The sequence below is a fragment of the Lepidochelys kempii genome, chromosome 20 (genome assembly GCF_965140285.1).
Source record: "Lepidochelys kempii isolate rLepKem1 chromosome 20, rLepKem1.hap1, whole genome shotgun sequence".
In the NCBI taxonomy this organism is placed as follows: domain Eukaryota; kingdom Metazoa; phylum Chordata; order Testudines; family Cheloniidae; genus Lepidochelys; species Lepidochelys kempii.
This window is the reverse complement of record NC_136399.1, coordinates 23,423,757-23,444,276: the sequence shown is the minus strand read 5'-3', so window position 1 is coordinate 23,444,276 and position 20,520 is coordinate 23,423,757. Positions and strand designations below refer to the sequence as shown.

Below are 20,520 nucleotides of genomic sequence, written 5' to 3'. Positions count from 1 at the left end.
GCCTGGTGGCTGGGGTCAATTTTTAAGTCGTTGGAAAATGGCAGCTGCCCGGCAGGGGCGTGGGAACTCTCACTTCTTCGTCCGCAGAGGGAAGGGCAGAGGCAGGACAGCTGGGGCCCTACAGCTGCCCCATAAGTTATCCCCCCCCATCCATGGTACTTACAGCCCCCATTACAGTAGTAGCTGAGCCCCTCACAACTGCAAGTGTATTTAGTCTCCCCCCCGTCCCCCTTGGGGCAGTAGGGGTTAAGTGGCACAGAAGGGCTAAGTGAGGTGCCTATGGTCATGCAGGAAGGCTGTGGCAGAGGCAGGATCAGGGCAGCTGTGCCCAAACCCCTGCAATATCATGGTTGCCTGGAGAAGCCCTCTTGTGCTTGGGGCTCTACCCCCATGAGGAGAGCACCATCCCTGACCCCAACAGCCACCCTCCACTCCCCGCATTGAACCTGGCTCCTTGCCTGGAGCAACAGCCAGGAACTCCATCTTAGCTGATGGAATGGACACGGCAAACGTGGAACCTGGTGGAAGCCCCCTGGCCTAGATCAAGGGGAGGGGGCAGAGTTGAGAGCCTGAGCGCTAACCCAGCTCCAGGATTGGAGGCCTCAGGGCCGTAACCCGCAATGGGGGCTGTGCTGGGGTGGACGCTGGACGTCCTAGACCGTGCTGATCCTGCAGGGCTACAGGCCCAATGTATAATCAATTGCTTCCATTGCACCCCAGCGGCAGCCTTGTGTTCTCTGGTCCAGCACCACTGCATCCAAACAAGCATCACCTAAGGCAGAGGGGGGGGGCCACATCCCGCCTGTGGGACCCTCCTGCCCCCCCCCGAGCTCCTGTCCCAGTATGCTAGCCCCCGGCCCCTCCTCCGCAGCCTCAGCTCACTACACCACCGGCTTAGTGCTCGGGGCGGGCGGGCCGCGAGCCCTGGTCTGACCTGGTGCTCTGTGCTGCACGGCGAGTGGCAGTACCATCACCAGCCACCGGTGCTCCAGGCAACGCAGTAAGGGGGCAGGGGGGGTCGGCTAGAGCGCAGGGGAGTTTGCGGGGTGGGCAGGGCCGGGGGTGTGGATAGCGGTCGGGGCGGTCAGAGGCCAGGGACCAAGGGGGTTCAATGGGGGCAGGGGTCCGGGGGGGGGGGTAGTCAGGAGGGAGGGGGGGTTTGGAGGGGGCAGCAGGAGGCAAGCAGGTGGGGGATCGGAGGTGGGGCAGTCAGGGAACAGGGCAGGTTGGATGGGGCAGAAGTCCTGGGGGCTCGTCAGGGTGAGAAGCAGGGGGGGGTGGATGGATAGGGACTGGGGCCCAAGCCGTGCCTGGCTGTTTGGGGAGGCACAGCCTCCCCTAACCGGCCCTCCATACAATTTTGGAAACCCGATGTGGCCCTCAGGCCAAAATGTTTGCCCGCCCGACCTAAGGCCTGCCCATGTCAGTCAAATAGCTTCCAGCGTTAGCAGGGCAATCTTCTTCCTAGCACAGACGCAACATGCCGCATGCCCAGGATTCTTCACCGAAGTTGATCCGCTGGTTGGATCAGGAGCTGCTCCGGCCGGAGCCGGGTACTGACGGGGAGCGTGACGTGAACGCTGATCCATGCCTCTGCAATGGAGGCAGGGGCTGAGCCTTCAGCCCTCATGCCCACGCAGGCCCCAGGGCTGATGGATCAGGATCAGGTCCTTCCGCCCTAGAGCCCAGCTCAGAACTGGATACCACGTGCGTTAGGATGAACACTGCTTTAGGATCAAGTCACGACACTTCGCACCGGGCAGGCCCCCACCGTCACACGCGCCATGCTCGAAAAGCCTCAATCTTAGAGCAGCTGTTTTACCCAAATGAATAAGCCAGAGCCAAGATACGGAAAGGGCCATTTATACACCAGCATGGAATGCAGGGCTTTGCCCTCTATACACAGAGCCCACTCCCCTAAGACAAAGCCAGAGACCTCCCGCGCCAGGCTGTGCAGAAAGTTACAATTAAGCCAAGGAACTCCTTACCACGTGGGCATATTGACCCAACCCTGCTGAGACAATGGGGATCCACCCAGGGGTTAGGAGTGTGATAATCACAGTTCCCAGAAATAATGAGGAATTTAAATCGGGGGGGAGGAGAGGTGTTGAGCCCGCACTTACAAGGGCATCACAGCCAAGGGCAGAGTTATTCGGTAGAGAACAGAGGCAGCCAGAGAGAGGGTGGTGGCACCCCGGCAGTAGGATCTCCCTTGTGGGGAGGCCCCCTCCCCCCCATTGCAGCCACTGAGCAGGTCGCATAAATGCAGACAGAGCCTGCGTTGAGGATCAGGACGCTGGCTGTTCTACGCTGGCCTGAACTCCAGTAGTGTCACAAGCAGGGGCCGGGTCCCAAACTCCTCCGTGGCCTCACACTGTTAGCTCCTGCCTCTGGCCTGGTGCACAGCAGCTAAGAGCCTGCTGTTTCAGGGGTGCTGGGCCAATCCCAGCAGGGGTACAGGCCTTGTGCATGAGCGGGTCCCACCTACTCTGTATCTGGGGTTAAAGAGGTTTGTTCCACGGGAGGAGGAGGTTGCTTACCCCAGCTCACAGGGGCAGGCTGGGAGCTAAATGAAGCTGGGTTCTCCCCTGCTCATTCCCTTTAAGGGTGGAACCCCCGTTTCCACCTAGCTGCACAGGTAACCAAGGGCAGGATCTAGCGCTGGGGTCTGAGCAGGAAGGAAGCCAGCTCCAATCTCAGCTCCCGGGGAGACGGGCAGAGCAGACAGACGCGGCAGGCGAGCACGCTGGAGTCACAGAGAGGCAACCAAGACGCAAGCCCTGCAGGCCCAGCTGGTGTGAGAATCACACCTGAACCTACCACCCGACAGGGTCTAGCAAGAAGCCAGGAGCAGCATGCCCCTGAAAACCTGCTTCTCCCAGGAAGGAGGGACCACCGATGCTCGAGTGAAAACCATGGCCCACAGCTAACCGGGTACCACACGGAGATCCCGACGAGCGAAAGCCAAGCGTCACTGCTCAGTTGTTGTCTAGATCCTGGCCTATTGCTCAGCACCACCAGCATGTAGTGGGGTTGGGGAGCTCTTGGCCTCAGCTGAAGATAGCCTCTACTTCTCCTCCGCCCTGGAACCATCTATCGCCTCACCCCAGTGGTACAGGACCTCTTTGACCCCAGCCAGATGTTGGTGCTTAAGGCCAGCTCCACCTTTGCTGCTTGGCCCCAGCTAGTCAATGGAGTGAAGGAGAAGGGGGTGGGAGAGCTGGTGAGGATGGGGGCTGCTGGTGGAGGATGCATCTAAGCCAGCAGCAGGGATGCACGGATCAGGAAGCGGGTCTGGAAACCGCTCTTGCAGGAGAAGAGCAGAGCTTGGCCAAAGTCCCCCCCCCGCAGCCCCGTACAAGAGACAGCAGCCCCCAGCCATCCAGAGTTCGTCTGATCTTCTTGCAGTCTGGAGAACAGGCCTGGTTCTGGGAACAGCGGCTGGAATTGCACGGGACCATGCAGTTCTCAGCACTGCCACAAGGTGGGGCAGGGGAGCAGAGAGGCAGGAATTCAACACAAACCCCCAGATTTCTCTGTCCCACTTGGGAGTCTTCGGCCAGGCCACAGGGTGGGACCCGGCGGCCTCCCCAGGGTCCGAGCGCGAGCAACAGTCTGGGTGGATAGGCCTCACACTGCCTCACGGGCAACCCTGCTCTTCTTCAGCTTGGAGAGACCCTCATGGACGCCGACTTCTGTGACCCTGCAGAGAGAAAGCGAGACAGACGACCCCAGACTCAGATGGGATGGATCAGACCTGGGTGCTTCCTCTACAGCCCTAGCAAGGGTCCTGCAGCTCCTGGAACTGCAGGGATAAGTTCCCTCCCTTATGGAAAGCAGTAACACCCGCTACACCTAACACCTGGAACTTCCCCGGACAAGCAACAGAGGGTGCTGTGGAGCAGGAGCAAGAGGACTCAGACTTGAAGGTCAGACGGGACCCTCGAGATCTAGTCCAGTGGTTTTCAAAGTTCGGGTTGCGGAATGCAAGGCACTGGGTCGCCTTGCTCAGCTCCCAGGGACCCTGGCAGCCGGCCAGTAAAAGCCAGTAGTCCCTACCTGTTCCGACACCACGCTGCGCCCCAGAAGCGGCCAGCAGCAGGTCCAGTTTGTAGGCAGGGGGACCACAGGGCTCCGTGCGCTGTCCCTGCCCCAAGCACTGGCTCCGCACTCCCATTGGCTGGGAACGGACCCATTGGCCAGTTCCCGGCCAATGGGAGTATGGGGGGGAGGTGCCTGTGGGCGAGAGCCATGCAGCGCCACTTGCGTGCCTCCGCCTAGGAGCCGGACCTTCTGGCCACTTCCGGGGTGCAGCACGGGAAGCCTGCCTCTGCACCCAAGCTGTGCCACAGACTGGGAGCCACCGGAAGTAAGCCCATGCCCCAATCCCCTGCCCCAGCCCTGAGCCTCCCACGAAACCCGGAGCCCCTTTGGCACCCCAAACCCTTCATCCCCAGCCCCGCACCAGAGCCTGCCCCCACAGCCCTGACCCTCTCCTGCACCCCAACTCCCTGCCCCAGCCCAGAGGCCCCTCCCACACCCTGAACGCCTCATTCCCAGCTCTGTTGCGTCACGGGCAACAACAATTTTCTTCAAATGGGTTGCCAGAAAAAGAGTTGAAAACCACTGATCTAGTCTGACCTCCACCAGTGAGCTTGGAAGGATTTGATTTTTACTGGTAAATGTGGAAGGTGGATCTCACCCAACATCCACACACACACACAAATATTTCCATTCATAACTGAGAGGCAAAGTAAGAAAAATGCAACTTGAGACCTCAGTGTTTGATCGAAGGCTATTTACTTGGTACATTTTGCCATGGAACACTGCCAATTGGTGTTTAAAACTTTAACGGACAATTTCAATGGCCACTGTCATTAGCTAATTATTGTCTGCCCCCTTGCCGGATCCTCTTCTAGTTTCCTTGTGAAAACTGAAAAATGATAAAAATGGGGGGGGGAATATTTTAAAATAAATATTGATATTATCCATCAAAATGATAAAAACCATAAACATCGAATTCTGCCAAGCCTACTCATCAGGTTCACACACAGGTGGGAAACTGAATGAGCATAACTCAGGCCCAAATAGCTATTCCATGTATGCAAACTGGGTATAGCCCTGTTGGTCCCAGGATGTTAGAGAGACAAGATGGGTGAGTTTCCCTGCTCACAGTCTACACCAGCCCCAGTAGCACTGGGAATGAGCCCGACTTCCCCACCCCACCCAGAGATCCAGCTGCTTACACCTGATTCATCTGCAGTTCCTCCCCCTCTTCCTCATCCTCTTGGGGCAGCTGTAGATAAGGGTTGTTCGAAGCCGGGCGGAACTTGTATCCCGTTAGGATGAAGAAAACCAAGGTGGATACTTCGACCAGGAGCTGCAAGGAAGGAAAGAAGGGTCCTTAGGCCTAGCGACTGGAGTCCAAGATCAGTGCAGCTGCTGTTGATGCAGCTGGCTCTGGGGTGGGACATAACAGCACACAGCAACAGTTTAGGACGGGAAGGGAAGAATCACACAATGAGTGATAGGGAAAAAACAACAACGAGGCCTGAATGTGTATTGCCCACCCTGGAATTTGGGAAGGAAACTGACCTGGGAAAGGGGGGCTGTTGAAACGTCTGCAGCTATCTCAGACCCTTGGATTTACATGAAATCTGACCGAGTGCAGCATAGCGCCCCCTAGCACCAGCCGGCTGCAGTAGCCAGTGGGAAGAGTGCTGCAGCTCACAGCATCTCCCAAAGCAGCTGGGCTCTCCTTGGTGGTCTCCTAGCCAACTACTGGCCCAGCAGACGTCTACTTAGCACCAGCTCACAGTCCCAGCTGGGTGGGTTGCAGGGTAAGCAAAGGCTGGGGACCAGTCAGAGGCACCTGCATTGCAGATCCCCAGTCGCCACTTCCAGTCCAGAGGCAAGAAAACTCGGCCTATAATACACGTCTTTACAATACAGCATCTCACCAATGGATCTCAAAGCACTTCGCCACCACTCACGTCCAGAGCCCAGCTGGGAGGGCGGGAGATGTCCCCCGTCTTGCCAATAAGGATCTTAGAATGGATCAGTGACATTGCTAGGAATAGAACCCAGGAATCCTGCCTCCCACCCCACCCCCCCTCCTCAGCCTCACCTCATAGAGCCACTGCCACTGGAAGGGGACGGTGAATTTGAGCAGGATGGCAATGACGCGGGAGAAGTAAATGTAACACACGACCTGGAAGAGGGGGAGAGAGAGAGCGACTGAGGCCACGGCAGGGTCCCGGTCCCGTCACGCACACAGTGCTGATGCTGCCAGTGTCCCTGAGAGAGGAGCCAGGGCTGTGGGCACCTACCATGACGTAGTAATGTCTGAAAAGCTTCAGTTTCGCCAGGTTTGTGGCAGCTGGAAATAAAACAAGGGGAGTTTGTCAAACGGCACTGGAAGCAGGTTCCACATTGGGGGGGACGGAGGGGGACAGAGTCCCCCCCAGAGCGAGGGGGTGGAGGGAGCAGCTGGGTTTCTCCGGAGGAAGCCAAGATGGACTCACCTTTGCCATCTGTGCTGGAGGCCTCCTGGAGGTGGCGGATGGACCTGTGGATGGACCAACAGATGCTCAGCGGTTCCCGCCCTCGGCTCTGGAGTTGCCTTTCCCAGGGGCAACTCCACCGGCCTGGAGCAGACGAGCCTGCTGGGCCCATGGCTCACAGGGGCAGGATGCAGAGATCACCTCCGTGGGGACGTGGCCAAGCCAAAGCAATGACTCCCATGGGATTGTGGGAAGATTTGCACCCTTCACCCCACCCCATGAAGCCTTCAATGGTCCCCCAGCACTGTGTCGGGCACCCAGGTTAGTGCACAAAGCCGGGATGCCCCTCTGCACCGGACACTTCCCATGGGGACGTATGGGGGGTGGAGAGTGATTGGCACCACCATGACCCCAGAGAGACGGACATGACAATACCTCCCATGACAGTCCCCCATAGCACCGTGGGGTCAGCGCTGACTCCAAGGGGAGATCACCCCCTACTAACCCCCTCATCCTGCAGTACAGCAGCATCAGGGTCACAGCTGACTTGGGAGAGAGCCCCCTACAGACCCCCCACCCTGCAGTTTTCCTCCATTTCCCATCCAAGCATTGACCCAGCTTAGCTTGCGAGACCTGGCAGGTTCCCAACCCAAGGCAGTAGCGCTGCTGAGATGGGCTCCGGGGCAGAACCCCCCCCCCGGCTCTTACCACACCACGGGGAAGAGGATGGCCCCGCAGCAGAGCAGGTCCACCAGGAAGAGGATCTGCTTCCAGGAGGCGTAGTCACTGCTGCCCTCCTCCGAGGACTCGATGATAATGTAAGCGACGTTTGCCAGCACCTGCGCAATGGGAAAGGCGGGTGGTGAAGGGACTTCGCAGCCCCAGATGGGCATCCTGCAGGCGGGCACTAGCCGTCGCTGCCCAAACACCTGCCACCCCAGCGTGGGCCCTGTATCTTCCCCCCGCTTGCCGAAACGCCAGGGCAGAGCAGGGTGCTACCACCTGGCTCTTATTTAGCCCTTTTCATCTGAAGATCTCCAAGCGCTTCCACAAGGAAGGGCAGTACCATCATCCCTATCTCGCACATGGGGAAACTGAGGCACAAGGGGGGGTGGGGAGGCAACTTGGCTGAAGTCACCCAGCTGACAAGGGGCGGAGCGGGTAGCAGACCCCACATCCCCCAAGGTCCAGCCCAGGGCTCTGTCCATGAGCCAACGGGGCTTCACCGAGGGAATCGCTTGCCCAAATCGTTCGCTTTCAGCACCGGGAGTCCAAAATGAGCCCGGACAGATCCGGCTACGGTGTCCCTAGGAGGTGGGGAGGGGGCACCTCAGGGTGGACGTAAGCGACCCCACCCCAACTCCAGCCCCATGTCCCCACCCAGCACAGCTCTGGCTTTTAAGGCAGAATGGCGAGGAGGCAGCCGCCCACAGAAGTGGCAGCTCCCCCCCCTCCCCAGCCCTCGCGCCTCTCACCTGCAAGGGGATGACGATCACAAAGAGCTTCTTCTCTTTGTCCGACAGGATGTACTTGATGAAGGCCCAGCCTGTCCCAATCAGCGCGATGGTGATGAAGAGCAGGGCGCCCTTCAGCCTGCAAGGGACCCAGAGGCAACTCAGGCGGGCGCCCTGTTCTGGGAGGCAGGGCGGGCCCAGGGCGAGCCACAGAGGGGCTGTGGGACTGAAGAAACCGGGACACGCCCCCCTCCCCCGCGCAACTGCCCCTGCTCCTCACAGCGCCCCCTGCTGGGAGAGGCTGGAACTGCAGTATCCAGGAGCTTCCCCCACAGGCAGCGCTCCTGCCCTGCTCTATACAGCGCCCCCTACAGGAAGAGGCTGCGACTGGAGTGGCTAAAAGCTCCGCCCACAGCCAGCCCTCCTACACCATCCCCTGCAATTATCAGCTCCAAGCAGTCAGTGTCCTACGACACCCTCCAGGGCCCCTCATGCTGGGTGGACTGTGGTAGCGAGACCTCCCCAGCAACCCTCCCAGTGGTGGCAAGCACCACCCCCAGCCAGTGCTCCCTGGTGGGAGAAACTGGGACTACAATACTTGCAAGCTCCCCCATTATCCAGTGGCTCCCCCAGGGCCCCCACCCCCGGAGCCAGCCGTGATGCTGGGCTATCCATGTCCCCTCTGCGTAGGCCCCGTAACCGGACGCTCTGAACTTACAGGTGGGTCACGAAGTACATGACGGCTAAGCTCTCGATCGGGTGACCCTCGGTGTTAATGAAATAGTAGTTGATCTGAGAGAGAGGACAGAGAACGGGGTCTCAGTTGGAGCCTCCCGATTCAGGCTAGACAGGCTGGGAGAGCGCCCACCACAGCCACCCAAAGGCCATCTGCTTGTTAGGGAGCTGGTGGCAAAGCCGAGGGGACTCGGAGCCATTCACCTCCGTGTCCCGGCCGGGTAACAGCCATCACGAGACAGCTGTCGGGCAGCCAGTGCACAAAAGGAGTCCAACAGGTCTCAGCCCCGCATGCCAGAGAGACACCATTGTCTTCTTGGGGATAGACCAGCCCTTCCCCGAGAAGGGTCAGAGATTCTTAGCAGGGGTGACCCAGGCTTAGAGGGAGGGAGGGGGACACTGTCCCGGCCAGCGCGCTGAGAGCAGAGAGGACCCTGGGACCAGGCAGGCCATCATGTTCAGTTTGCCCCGAAGCTTTTCGAGGGGCGCTGGATTCAGGCTAACACCTTACAGGCTAGCGTCTTCCTCTACCCAATCCCCTGAGCCAGCAGGCCCTGGGCACATGTCACCTCTTAGACAGGGACACCCCAGCTAGGCTGAGGCCGAGGCTCATGGGGGTCAGCGGGAGCCCGACTGCAGTGAACCCAGGTATGGCTGCTGTCCAATAACATCAGGCTCTACCAGCTTTCTGTGCGTGTCCCAGACCTAGCACAATGGGGTCGTGGTCCATGACTGGGGTTCGTAAGAGCAACCGTACTACAAACACCTAGCTCACAGATTGCTTTTCATCTATGGGTCTCAAAGCACTTTACAAAGGAGGCTTGGCAGCATCATTCCCATTTCATAGATGGGGAAACTGAGGCACAGAGGAGCAGCTTGCCTGAAATCAGCCAGCAGGCCAATGGCTCGCGCCCAGGTCTCTCAAGCCCTTTGTCCCTGGGCCCACCTGCATTGGCGTAGCTGTCTACTTACACTGTGAAAGAGGAGAGAAAGGGCCTTGGTATACGCTAAGGCGGCCATAAGCCAGTGGATTTTGAACACGCTGAACCTGCAGGTAGAGAGACACAATCAGGCGGGTGCCCATGGCGGCTCCGTGGCAGGGCAGGGTGGGGTACAACAGAGAGGAAGGCTGCCTGCCCGGGAAAAGCAGTGTGGACACAGTCGACCAGAGGGGCGGGGCTCACTTGTGCTGGCAGAGGAAGTAGACCCACACGGTGGCCGCGGCCAGGAAGCAGGCGGACATGACCAGGTAGAGTTTGATGAGGGGGATCTCGGCAGCCGACAGGTACCCGTCCGGGTTCTTCTCTCGGATCATCACCTGCAAAGCAGAGACGGAGTCAGTGCAGAGTGGGAGCTAAGGCTGGGGGAGACGCCACCCCCAGGAGGTCTGATCCAGGGTGGCAGGGGAGCACCAGGCTAGAGGGGCCCCTTGCTTTGGTCTGGAGTGGTGGGGGAAACACTGGATGGACCACTGATCTGATCCAACATGCAGGGGGGGATACCAGGCCAGAGGGGCTAGCTGGTCTGATCTCCCATAGCAGGGGCGCAACAGGAGGCTAGATGGGACTGGGAGCAACAAACACAGACCAAGGATGTATGACAAACCCCGCCGCGTGCTGTGGCTTTGGAAATGCGTGGCGTGCCCGCAGTTTGCTCTAGACTTGCCGTGCCTGGCGGATAAAGCCCTGAATTGGAACACTGAAGACCTGGGTTCAAATCCCAGGCACTTGTACTCCACAGCCCAGTAAGGACCCCTCATGGCCCATTCATCCTGTCGATGGCAGCAGGACAAGCGTTTGGGGCTCAGTGTAGGGAATCTGAGCAGCCTGGGCTTCTACTTAGGTGGTCAGGTCTTTGGGGCAGGGACTGGCTTTGCGTTCTGTGTCTGTACATTGCCGAGCACAGGAGGGTCCTGGGCCGGGACTGGGGCTCCTAGCCACTACAGCAATACAAATATCTAGCTCATATAGCACTTTCTAGCCACATATCTCAAAGCACTTCGCAGAGGTCAGTGTCATTATCCCCATTTTACAGATGGGGAAACTGAGGCACGGGGGGTGGGGGGGGGAAGTGGCTCACTCAGGGAATAGGACCCAGGTCTCCTGAGTCCCAGTCCCAGTGCTTTACTCTGCTTTCTAATCCGCCCGGAGGCAGAGAGGGGAAGTCTGTAGCAGAGGATCAGAACTCTAGTGCCTCCACGGGGGGGGGGGGGGGGGGCTACCGTCCCCCAAATGCACACTCACGGTGATGTCGTAAGGCATCTGGTTTGCCGGGGCTCTGTTGTGGCAGTTGTGAAAGTTGAGGTTGTACAGACCTTCCGCCTCCGAGCCGATCACTACGTGGAACTGCAAAGACAGAGGGGGAGAGACCCGAGTTACCGGTCAGGGCTCTGATCGGAAGTATCCAGCCTGACTCGTTGCAGGAGACAGGCCGAGGATCCCCCCTGCTCAGTGGAGTTCCCATTACAGACACGTCAAGACTCCAGGGGCTCTGCCCCTCCCTCTCTGGGCTGCAGCCCGTTCTGGCCCAGGAAGGGCGGGGAGCAAGTCAACCCAGCAGCAGTTCTAAGGAGCAGTGTGCAGCCCTCACTGGCCAGGACAGGCCTTGTAGCGAGACAGCTGGGTCCAGCCCCATTCAGCAATGATCAGGGATACCAGACTAGACTGACCAAAGGGGCTCATCCCACACAGCAGGAGGTGGGATGCCATTGGACCAGGCCACTTATTTGATCTGATGTGTCAGGGAGGAGAGGGGAACAGGCTACAGGGAAGCAGATACCAGGATAGTTGGGCCAGGCTGACCTGCCTTGGAAGTGAGGGTGGGGAGATGCCAGGCCGGATGGGCCCACAGGTCTGAGCTTGGGGGCGGGGGGGAAAAACACAGGGGAAGAACACAAGCTGTTGGCTTGTTCCAGGAGGGCCCTTCCTCCATCCAGCCGGGCGACACTTACGCTGAAGTTGTAGGAGTCGTTCACGTTCCCTAGAGCCAGGACCAGATCTTCCACTCTGTGGCCGGAATCCTGCTGCACAAGAAAGGCCAGTAAGGAGCAACGTGCACAGAGCTGGAGAGTCCCCTGCCGCCCGTGGGAGAGGAGGAAAGAGTGGGGCTTACTCTGCCCAGGGATCGCCTGGAGCCTGGCTTACCACCACGCCAGCGGCTCAGCCGTGCTACAGTTCCCAGCTGCTGGTCCGTGGGTGAGGGCTGCTTGTCATACCGCCGCAAGCAACGACCAGGACTCTGTCGCTCCCCGCTTCCCATCCAGCCCGATTCCCCAAAGCCTGCCCCTCTCCCCAGCCTCTCTGTCCCACAACGGGCAGTTGGCACCCTGGGCTCTGCTGAGAGAACGGTGCTGGAATCGGGGAGGCAGCAGGTGCCAGCAGAAGTCTAGTGACCTGGCACAGCTGCCTGGGAACCGCCCTAGGCTCAGTCTCTGAAGGGCATGTACCTGCTTGGCTTCGCCCTCTGTCTTCTTCTGGGGGCTTCCCGCATTGGGCCCTTTACCAGGCACTTCCTGCTGTGTTTCTGTGCCTGGAAGAACGAACACGCCCCTTCGTCAAGGACTAGATGGCGTTAACTCCAGCTCCTGCTGGCGTGGCTCAGGCTGGGAGCCACTCCTGCCCCCCACCTCCTCTCAGGCCCTTGCATCAGCTGCTCCCCAAAAAGCCACCTTGCACCAGGCAGACTCCTTGCTGGCTTGCCCCATTTGCTGTGCAGCTGTTCAATCCCACAAGCTCAGCAGAGTCAGGATGGGTTACTACGCGGAGGAGAGATCTCCAACGAACAAGCGGATGGCACACTCCCTTCCAAGCCAGCGCCAGACAGGAGGGATCGGCTGTGGTTACGGCACTGCACCGTGACGGAGGAGATCTGGGTTCAATCGCTGGCTCTGCACAACCTTGGGCAAGTCACTCCAGCTCTATGCCTCAGTTTCCCCATCTATACCCTGGGGAAAAGCCTTCCCATGTCTGTTTAGACGGAGCTCTCCAAGACAGGGACCGTCTCTTACTATGTGTCTATGCAGCACCCAACACAATAGGGCCTCAATCGCAGCTGTGGCTGGGACAGGACTAATATGATTATACAGTACATACTATGGGATACTTGACATTAACTCCAGCCGTCCGTTGGGCCAACTCCGACAACGATGACCTGCCTCCTTGGCATTAGCTGCCGTAGTAGCCTCAACTTCCTATCCTAAACACGAGCACGAGTGCTGGGTGTCTATTACATAGCTGCCACATTCCACCCCAAAGATGGCTGCATTTCAAGCACTGGGGTCCCGCTACATCTGTAATCTGGCCATGTTCCCCCTGGTGCTTTGAGATCCTTGGAACAAAGGTACCCCCGAAGCACACAGAGTTACATATTGAGTGCATGGGGCAATGCTAGCGGGATCAGATGCACCTGCCATGTTAAGCAATTAACTGCAGCGCTCTCATTAGGGAGAAAACTAGCTCCTTCTTGAGCAGCATGGAGAAGGCTACTTCACGCCGGGTAAGTAGGAGACAGCAAGACCTGGGCGTCTAGGCCGCTTCCAGTCTCCCTCACCTTTACTGGCAGCAGCCTGGGCCTTGCTATCGTTGGCTGGTTTCGGATCTGAGCCCCCATTCTGCACCTCGGGGATCAGACCGGAATAAATCTGCAGCTTCTTCTGCTCTCCCAGCTTCCGCACTTGGACCCTGAAAGGACAGAACCAAGCGTCAGTACGGGGGGCGTGACACAATGGAGATGGGTTCACCCCCCAGAGTCGGAAGGGACGTGGAGAGAGGGGGCGGGATCAGTAATGCAAAGGGTCGCTCTCCCAACACACCCTACTAAAGGATGCCTCCTGTTTCAGGTCACTGGGAGCCAGGACACCTGGGTTCTGTTCCTAGCTCTGGGAGAGGGACGTGGGGTCTAGTGTGGTTATAACTGGGAGCTAGGACTCCTGGGTTCTACTCCCAGCTGGGAGGGTCTAGTGCTCAGAGTAAAAGTAGCAGTTTAATTTTTCTGCTGCCTTTTCCATTTCACTGTGTAACCTCCTGTAACAAGAGGATACGTAGGAGCACCTGACTGATCTTCTGTCTACCATTCACTCATTAATTTATACACCACCATCACATCTCCTTATTTATTCCCTGTCTAATCCTAGTCCTCTTTCACACACCACCTGATATCAGGGGTGGTTGCAGGCAGCGATGGTGACATGAGCTGTCTGCATATTTGCTAGGGGCTGCTCTGATCCCTGGACCCGGAAGAGTCTAGGAACTAGGCTAACTTGCCGTTAACGGCTCCAGTCGATTTAGCGGGAGGCCGGATGAGGAATCCAATGAAATATACATAAGCGCAGACAGAATTTCACTTGCCTTTTCTGGTTGACGTCGATGAGGAAGAGGATTCGTGACTCCGCTCCATTTTGTTCCAAGGTGCAGTTATGAGATTCCTTCCCCTGCAGAGAGGAAAACTGCCCCGCATCAGATCAGACAAAAAAAAAACCATGTACAAGCTAACTAATTACCACCATCTGGATTTACAGTAGGCCCCAAATCAGGGCCCTGCTGTGTAAGATGCTGTACGTAGTAAGAGACAGTCCCTGCCTCAGAGTGTTTACAATCTAAATAGCCAAAAGACAGGGAGGGAGGGAGGGGATGTGACACTCAACAGGTCAGTGGCACAGCTGGGAATAGAACTGAGGTCCTATCAACTTCCAGTCCAGAGCTCTACCCACTAGACCCTGCTGCCTCTCCAAGGGACTGATTCACATTCACTTCCCCTACAGCCAGTCTTTCCAGTGGCTCCCAGAGGTAACCGATGGCAGATTCCGGACATTCCCCCTTCCGGATTCCTTTGCAACAGCCTAGCCCTGGAGAACCCATCTGGGTTCCATGCGGTGAAGCCAGTTACCGCTGCTCAGGGGATCAGCCAGAAGGGGTCACTCAAGAACAACACATCACCCATTGAGCAGGACTCCCCCTCCAGAACACCAGCGTTTCCCAAACAAACTCAGAAGAGTCTGCATGCACACACAGAGAATGGCAACTCACTGGGTAGGAAAGGGCCTCGCGAATCCTCGTCCTGGACAAGCTGAAGCCGACCTGGAAAGAGAAAGGATTCATCTGTTATAACCAAGCCCTTCTCTGCATTAGCAAGGGGCAAATCCCTAAGCCTTTCGCAGATGGGGAAGGCTCGGGTGGGGCAGGGCACAGAAACTCTGCCAAGAGGCAGCCAGCCATGATGTCTCCCATACAGGGCATCAAGATGCCCCATGATACACAGTTACGGCCCTCCAGACCAGCTCACTGATCAACTCCAGGAGGCCCGAAGGTATCCGGCTACTTGGATTTCTTACCAGATGGACTGAGTGTTGGGGGAAGTCCATAAGTTACTTGACCATTCTCAAAAAATGTGTTCAGACCCACCCACCCCTTGGAACACTGAAACCCGCCAAATTAAGGACCCACCCAGCCCCTAATGCATTATGAATTTTATGGACAGCCCTTTGGAGGGGGAGCCCTGCTGGCTGCTTCTAGGGTATGTCTTCACCGCAGTTGCAGAGGTAACTCGGGCTCTTATTCAGGTGGTTGCCTCTACCCCCCCACAAACAAAACACTCCCCCAGCTGGCCTGGCTGAGGGTATAGGCTAGCGCCAGGAATCTGATCCATCTTAGGTACTTAAATGACCCACACACACACACACACAACCCCACAATATTTCATGTATTTAACCTTCCAAGTGCTGTTAACATCTTTTTTTTTTTTTTTTTTTTGAAGTATCTCAATGGGCCTCTATTCTCCATCTAAGTGACTTGCCCAAGGTCACATAGGAAGTTGGTGGCAGAGCACAGAACTGATCTCCCAGTTGTAGGCCAGGGACCTGGGCCATTCTTCCTCTGCCTGATTGGAACCCAGGACAGCAGGTGTCTCAGACCTAAAGTTTAGCTCAACCCAGCCATCTCTGCTCCCAGCGGAGAGAATGCTAGATTCATTGCAGGAGCGCCCCACAGGTGTGAACCACCCTGGGGCAGCGCCATTCACACCCACACCTGCTGTCCCCTTGGGAATCACGGGCGGGGAGAGGTGGGGTTCGCTTCCTGGCATGCACCATGAACTATTATGTGACTGCAGTCCTCCTGGGAAGAGCCGCTGCGCTTACCCATGGCTTCTCCTGCTTGGCGCTGCCAAGGCCAAGATGCAGCCGGCTCACGTTCACCTCCAGGGAGCCATTCGCGTAGAAGCCAAAGGTGTTCAAATGGATGTCAGCCCTCTTCTCGCCCTGAAATAGACGAGGCAGGAAGCCATCACACCACCAAGCCCATTAGACTGGCTTACAACAGCAACAGAACACAAGGCAGGGCTCCACGCCACTCCCAAGGCTCCAGGGGTCAGGGATGGGAAACAAGGGACAGCCCCACGCAGCAGCCTCCAGCCAGAGGGCAGCACCTCAAGGTGCCCTTTAAAGTCACTCTGGTGCAGCCAGCCAGAGAGGTGGGGCCCAGAACGCCTCTTCCACCCTTGGCGAGCCAGATTAATCTCACTGCCAGAGCTGCAGAGGCATCAGAATTGCTTCCCCTTCAGAAGAGGAAGTGACTTCGGAGGCGCAGGGGGGTAGAGGCTGGAGCAGGAGCGAGATTAGAGGGTTTCGGATCCAGATCACGTGTCTGCATCAGCCAAGCGCCATTTCGTCACACGGAGTCACCTGGGATGTGGCAATATGGTGACCCATAGGGACGGGACTGCACCAAATCTAACCCAGCCCACATACTACAGCGACGGGCTGCTCCCGTAGACACAGCTGCTTAAAGAAGATGAGTTCATTGCTCAGCACCAGACAGGCTCAGAGCGGTACTGAGCCCAGGATCTGAGCCATGTTTTTCTCCCGGAGAAGGGAGTCAGCTGTGATGCCACCTAAATCAAAGCCTGAGAACTGAGCGCTCCTCCCAGCCCGTAGGGAAGCTCACACCTGAATCCATAGCCAGCTCCAATCTCTGTTAAGCAGGCAAAGCAAATCCCAGACGTCAGCACCCCCTCCAAGCGCACACAAACATTAGACCGGAGCTCTGGCCCGTTTGTAATTAAAATAATAGATCTCCAGCCCCAAGGAGATCAGACTGGGATGTGTTAGAGGAGAGGAGGGAGAAGAACAGGTTGGGGGAAATGGGCGGGGGGGGGGGAGATAAGGTGTTGGGTGAGTAGAATGGGGGAGGGTGGCCAGGGGTGGGACACAAGGTGAGAGCAGGGCGCTGTCTTCATCCAGCAGAACATGTGGAAACAAAGCAACCCCCCATGTAGCCAACGAGTTCATCTGATCATTTAATTGTGTTATCTAGTGTCCCGGTGTTATTTGCATTTCAGTTGCTAAATAAACGTACTGAAATAAAACAGAAAGCTTGGAAAGTCTGGCTGACACCCTTCTCAGCCGCCCATGCCTGAGGGTCCAACCCCCCGTTCCTTCTCTGTGCTTCACACCCTGGAAACATTGGGCTGCCCAAACCGCAGCCCATGTATCCATGTGACATTGTCTCAACACCTTGCAAACTCAGATCCGCTCCAGACTCCCCCAGTCCCCATCTGGGGATCCCCCAAACACCAATGACCTTGTCCACATCAGGCCCCCCCCCAGTTACCCAGACCCCCACTCCCCCACCACTGCGTTCTCAGAGCATTTCCACCTGGAAGTCCAGGGGCTGCTGCGTGAGGGGTCACCAAGGGAGGAGGTGGTCTGGGAAGTTGGTCAAGGCCAGGCGCCATGGGGAGGAGTGGCGGAGGGGAGAGGGTTTGTGGAAGGGCCGAGGTGGACGATGGGGAAGGTGTAACTGAGACAAGGAGGGGAGAGATGGAGGCTGGGGGGGGATCATGAGGTGCTGGGGAGAAGGCAAGGGAAGTCAGGGAGAGAGGAAGGACTCAGGGAGATTCCCGGGGGTGTTCCCAAGGGTAATTCAAGTCCCAGCAAGCGGGGGGAGGGGGGGGATCATGCAGGGGAGGCCTCAGAGTGGGGGGGAGGGGAAGCTGGCAGCTCAAAGCCTGAGGGGGGGGGGTGTCAGTCCCATTGTCCAGGTGTGGGTTGTGGGCAGTCCCCAAAGCCAAGGTAGGCCGGTCCCTTCCAGGGTCGGATAGGGTTGGTCAAGTCCTGAGGGTCAGGAAGTCCCATCCTGGGATTATGATCCCCATCCGAGGGGGGGTCCAGTCCTGTCCCGTCCCAGGGAAGGGGTCCCAGCTCAGGGGCTGGTCTCATCCCGGGTGGGGGGTGGGGTAGGACCAATCCGTGGGGGAGGGGGGTGTCAGCCCAGTCCAGTCGGGTCGGGTCTGATCCCTGGGAGGGGGGGGGGGGGTCGGGTCGGGTCGGATCCCTGGGTGGGGGGGGGGTCGGGTCGGGTCCCTGGAGGGGGGGGGTCGGGTCAGGTCCCTGGGAGGGGGGGGGGCGGGGAGGGCGGATCCCTGGGAGGGGGGGGGCGGGGCGGGGCGGATCCCTGGAGGGGTCGGGTCGGATCCCTGGGAGGGGGGGGGGGTCGGGTCTGATCCCTGAGAGGGGGGGGGGGGTCGGGTCGGGGTCTGATCCCTGGGAGGGGGGGGGGGGTCGGGTCGGGTCTGATCCCTGGGAGCGGGGGGGGGTCGGGTCGGGTCTGATCCCTGGGAGGGGGGGGGGGGGGTCGGGGTCGGGTCTGATCCTGGGAGGGGGGGGGGGGTCGGGTCGGGTCTGATCCCTGGAGGGGGGGGGGGTCGGGTCGGGTCTGATCCCTGGGAGGGGGGGGGGGGTCGGGTCGTGTCTGATCCCTGGGAGGTGGGGGGGGGGTCGGGTCGGGTCTGATCCCTGGGAGGGGGGGGGGTCGGGTCGGGTCTGATCCCTGGGAGGGGGGGGGGTCGGGTCGGGTCTGATCCCTGGGAGGGGGGGGGGGTCGGGTCGGGTCTGATCCCTGGGAGGGGGGGGGGGTCGGTCGGGTCTGATCCTGGGGGGGGGGTGGTCGGGTCGGGTCTGATCCTGGGAGGGGGGGGGGGTCGGGTCGGGTCTGATCCCTGGGAGGGGGGGGGGGGTCGGGTCTGATCCCTGGGAGGGGGGGGGGGGTCGGGTCGGGTCTGATCCCTGGGAGGGGGGGGGGGGTCGGGTCGGGTCTGATCCCTGGGAGGGGGGGGGGGGTCGGGTCTGATCCCTGGGAGGGGGGGGGGGGGTCGGGTCTGATCCCTGGAGGGGGGGGGGGTCGGTCGGGTCTGATCCCTGGGAGGGGGGGGGGTCGGGTCGGGTCTGATCCCTGGGGGGTGGGGGGGGGGTCGGTCGGGTCTGATCCCTGGGGGTGGGGGGGGGTCGGGTCGGGTCTGATCCCTGGGGGGGTGGGGGGGGGTCGGGTCGGGTCTGATCCCTGGGGGGTGGGGGGGGGTCGGGTCGGGTCTGATCCCTGGGGGGTGGGGGGGGGTCGGGTCGGGTCTGATCCCTGGGGGGGTGGGGGGGGGTCGGGTCGGGTCTGATCCCTGGGGGGTGGGGGGGGGGTCGGGTCGGGTCTGATCCTGGGGGTGGGGGGGGGTCGGGTCTGATCCCTGGGGGGTGGGGAGGGGTCGGGTCGGGTCTGATCCCTGGGGGGTGGGGAGGGGGGTCGGGTCGGGTCTGATCCCTGGGGGGTGGGGAGGGTCGGGTCGGGTCTGATCCCTGGGGGGTGGGGGGGGGTCGGGTCGGGTCTGATCCTGGGGTGGTGGGGGGGGGGGTCGGGTCGGGTCTGATCCCTGGGGGGTGGGGGGGGTCGGGTCGGGTCTGATCCCTGGGGGGTGGGGGGGGTCGGGTCGGGTCTGATCCCTGGGAGGGGGGGGGGTCGGGTCTGATCCCTGGGAGGGGGGGGGGGGGAAGGGGAAGGGGAAGGGGAGGGTCGGGTCCGGTCGGGTCCGGTCCCTGGGGGGGGGTCGGGTCGGGTCTGATCCCTGGGAGGTGGGGGGGGTCGGGTCGGGTCTGATCCCTGGGAGGGGGGGGGGTCGGGTCTGATCCCTGGGAGGGGGAGGGGGAAGGGAAGGGGAAGGGGAGGGTCGGGTCCGGTCGGGTCCGGTCCCTGGGGGGGGGGTCGGGTCGGGTCTGATCCCTGGGAGGGGGGGGGGGTCGGGTCGGGTCTGATCCCTGGGAGGGGGGGGGGGGTCGGGTCGGGTCTGATCCCTGGGGGGTGGGGGGGGGGTCGGGTCGGGTCTGATCCCTGGGAAGGGGAGGGGGAGGGGGAGGGTCCGGTCGGGTCCGGTCGGGTCCGGTCCGGTCTCCCCAGCCGCGCTCACCGTCAGCACCAGGCGGTGGATCCGGCCCGCGGCGCCCCCGAGCAGCAGCAGCAGCGGGAGGAGCCGCCCCAGCCCCCGCGAGGCCCCGGGCCCCCGCCGCCTCCGGCCGAACATCCCTGGGCACCGGCTGGCCGCCCCGCCTCGTCCCGTCCCGGTCCGGCCACTCAGACTCCGCCCCCGCCTGCCTCCGGGTCCGCCAATCGGCGCGCCGCGACCCCGCCTCGCCGCTAATCATCGCCCAGCTCGTCACTTGCACCCGCCCCTGCCGGGAAGGTCAACCAATACAAGCGCGACGTCCGTTATCCCCGCCTCAGGCCTTGAGGCTGACAGGGAAACGCACCAATGGCAGCGTTTCCCATGCTGCCTTGGGCTGGAACTCCATTTCCTATGATGCCTAGCGCTAGAAACTACATTTCCCATCAGCCCGAGGGGAACCCTATATTTCCCATGATGCCTAGCCAGAGAGGGCTTCCCCTTCCTGGAGCTCATTGGCTGGAACTACAATTCCCAGGATGCTCTGGGGCCTTTACCTTGTGGGCACCTCTGGGGTGGGGTGTGGCAGCTACAGGGGGCAGAGAGGCTGTGGGGCGTGACCCTGTTCTAATGGG

The 20,520-nt window shown here is 59.9% G+C and overlaps 1 protein-coding gene across 3 annotated transcripts; it reads right to left on the bottom strand.

Annotated features, from left to right (window-relative positions):
• Window positions 1-1,847: 1,847 nt before the first annotated feature.
• Window positions 1,848-20,082, bottom strand: GPR108 (G protein-coupled receptor 108). Of its 3 annotated transcripts, none has more exons than XM_073318303.2 (18): window positions 19,913-20,081; window positions 15,825-15,944; window positions 14,716-14,766; window positions 14,038-14,120; window positions 13,241-13,371; window positions 12,138-12,220; window positions 11,643-11,714; window positions 10,936-11,037; window positions 9,877-10,010; window positions 9,665-9,740; window positions 8,676-8,749; window positions 7,979-8,096; window positions 7,212-7,342; window positions 6,525-6,568; window positions 6,330-6,379; window positions 6,128-6,211; window positions 5,247-5,380; window positions 1,848-3,703 (listed from the first exon to the last, which is right to left on the bottom strand). In XM_073318303.2, exons 1-18 carry the CDS (start codon window positions 20,024-20,026, stop codon window positions 3,631-3,633), a joined length of 1,674 nt encoding a protein of 557 aa, XP_073174404.1. In that variant the 5' UTR covers window positions 20,027-20,081; the 3' UTR covers window positions 1,848-3,630. The 3 variants fall into 3 exon arrangements, with proteins under 3 accessions (XP_073174404.1, XP_073174405.1, XP_073174406.1); XM_073318304.2 differs by having other exon boundaries at window positions 11,643-11,711; XM_073318305.2 differs by lacking the exons at window positions 1,848-3,703; window positions 6,330-6,379; window positions 6,525-6,568 and having other exon boundaries at window positions 5,254-5,380; window positions 19,913-20,082.
• Between the last annotated feature and the right edge of the window lie 438 nt (window positions 20,083-20,520).

Excerpts from the sequence above, each read along its gene's own strand:
- GPR108 (XM_073318303.2), bottom strand. The coding sequence starts at position 20,026 with ATGTTCGGCCGGAGGCGGCGGGGGCCCGGGGCCTCGCGGGGGCTGGGG. Across the intron at positions 12,221-13,240 it reads CCAGGCTGCTGCCAGTAAAG|GCACAGAAACACAGCAGGAA; the intron begins GTGAGGGAGACT and ends TCGTTCTTCCAG. Across the intron at positions 6,569-7,211 it reads ATCCTCTTCCCCGTGGTGTG|GTCCATCCGCCACCTCCAGG; the intron begins GTAAGAGCCGGG and ends GTCCATCCACAG.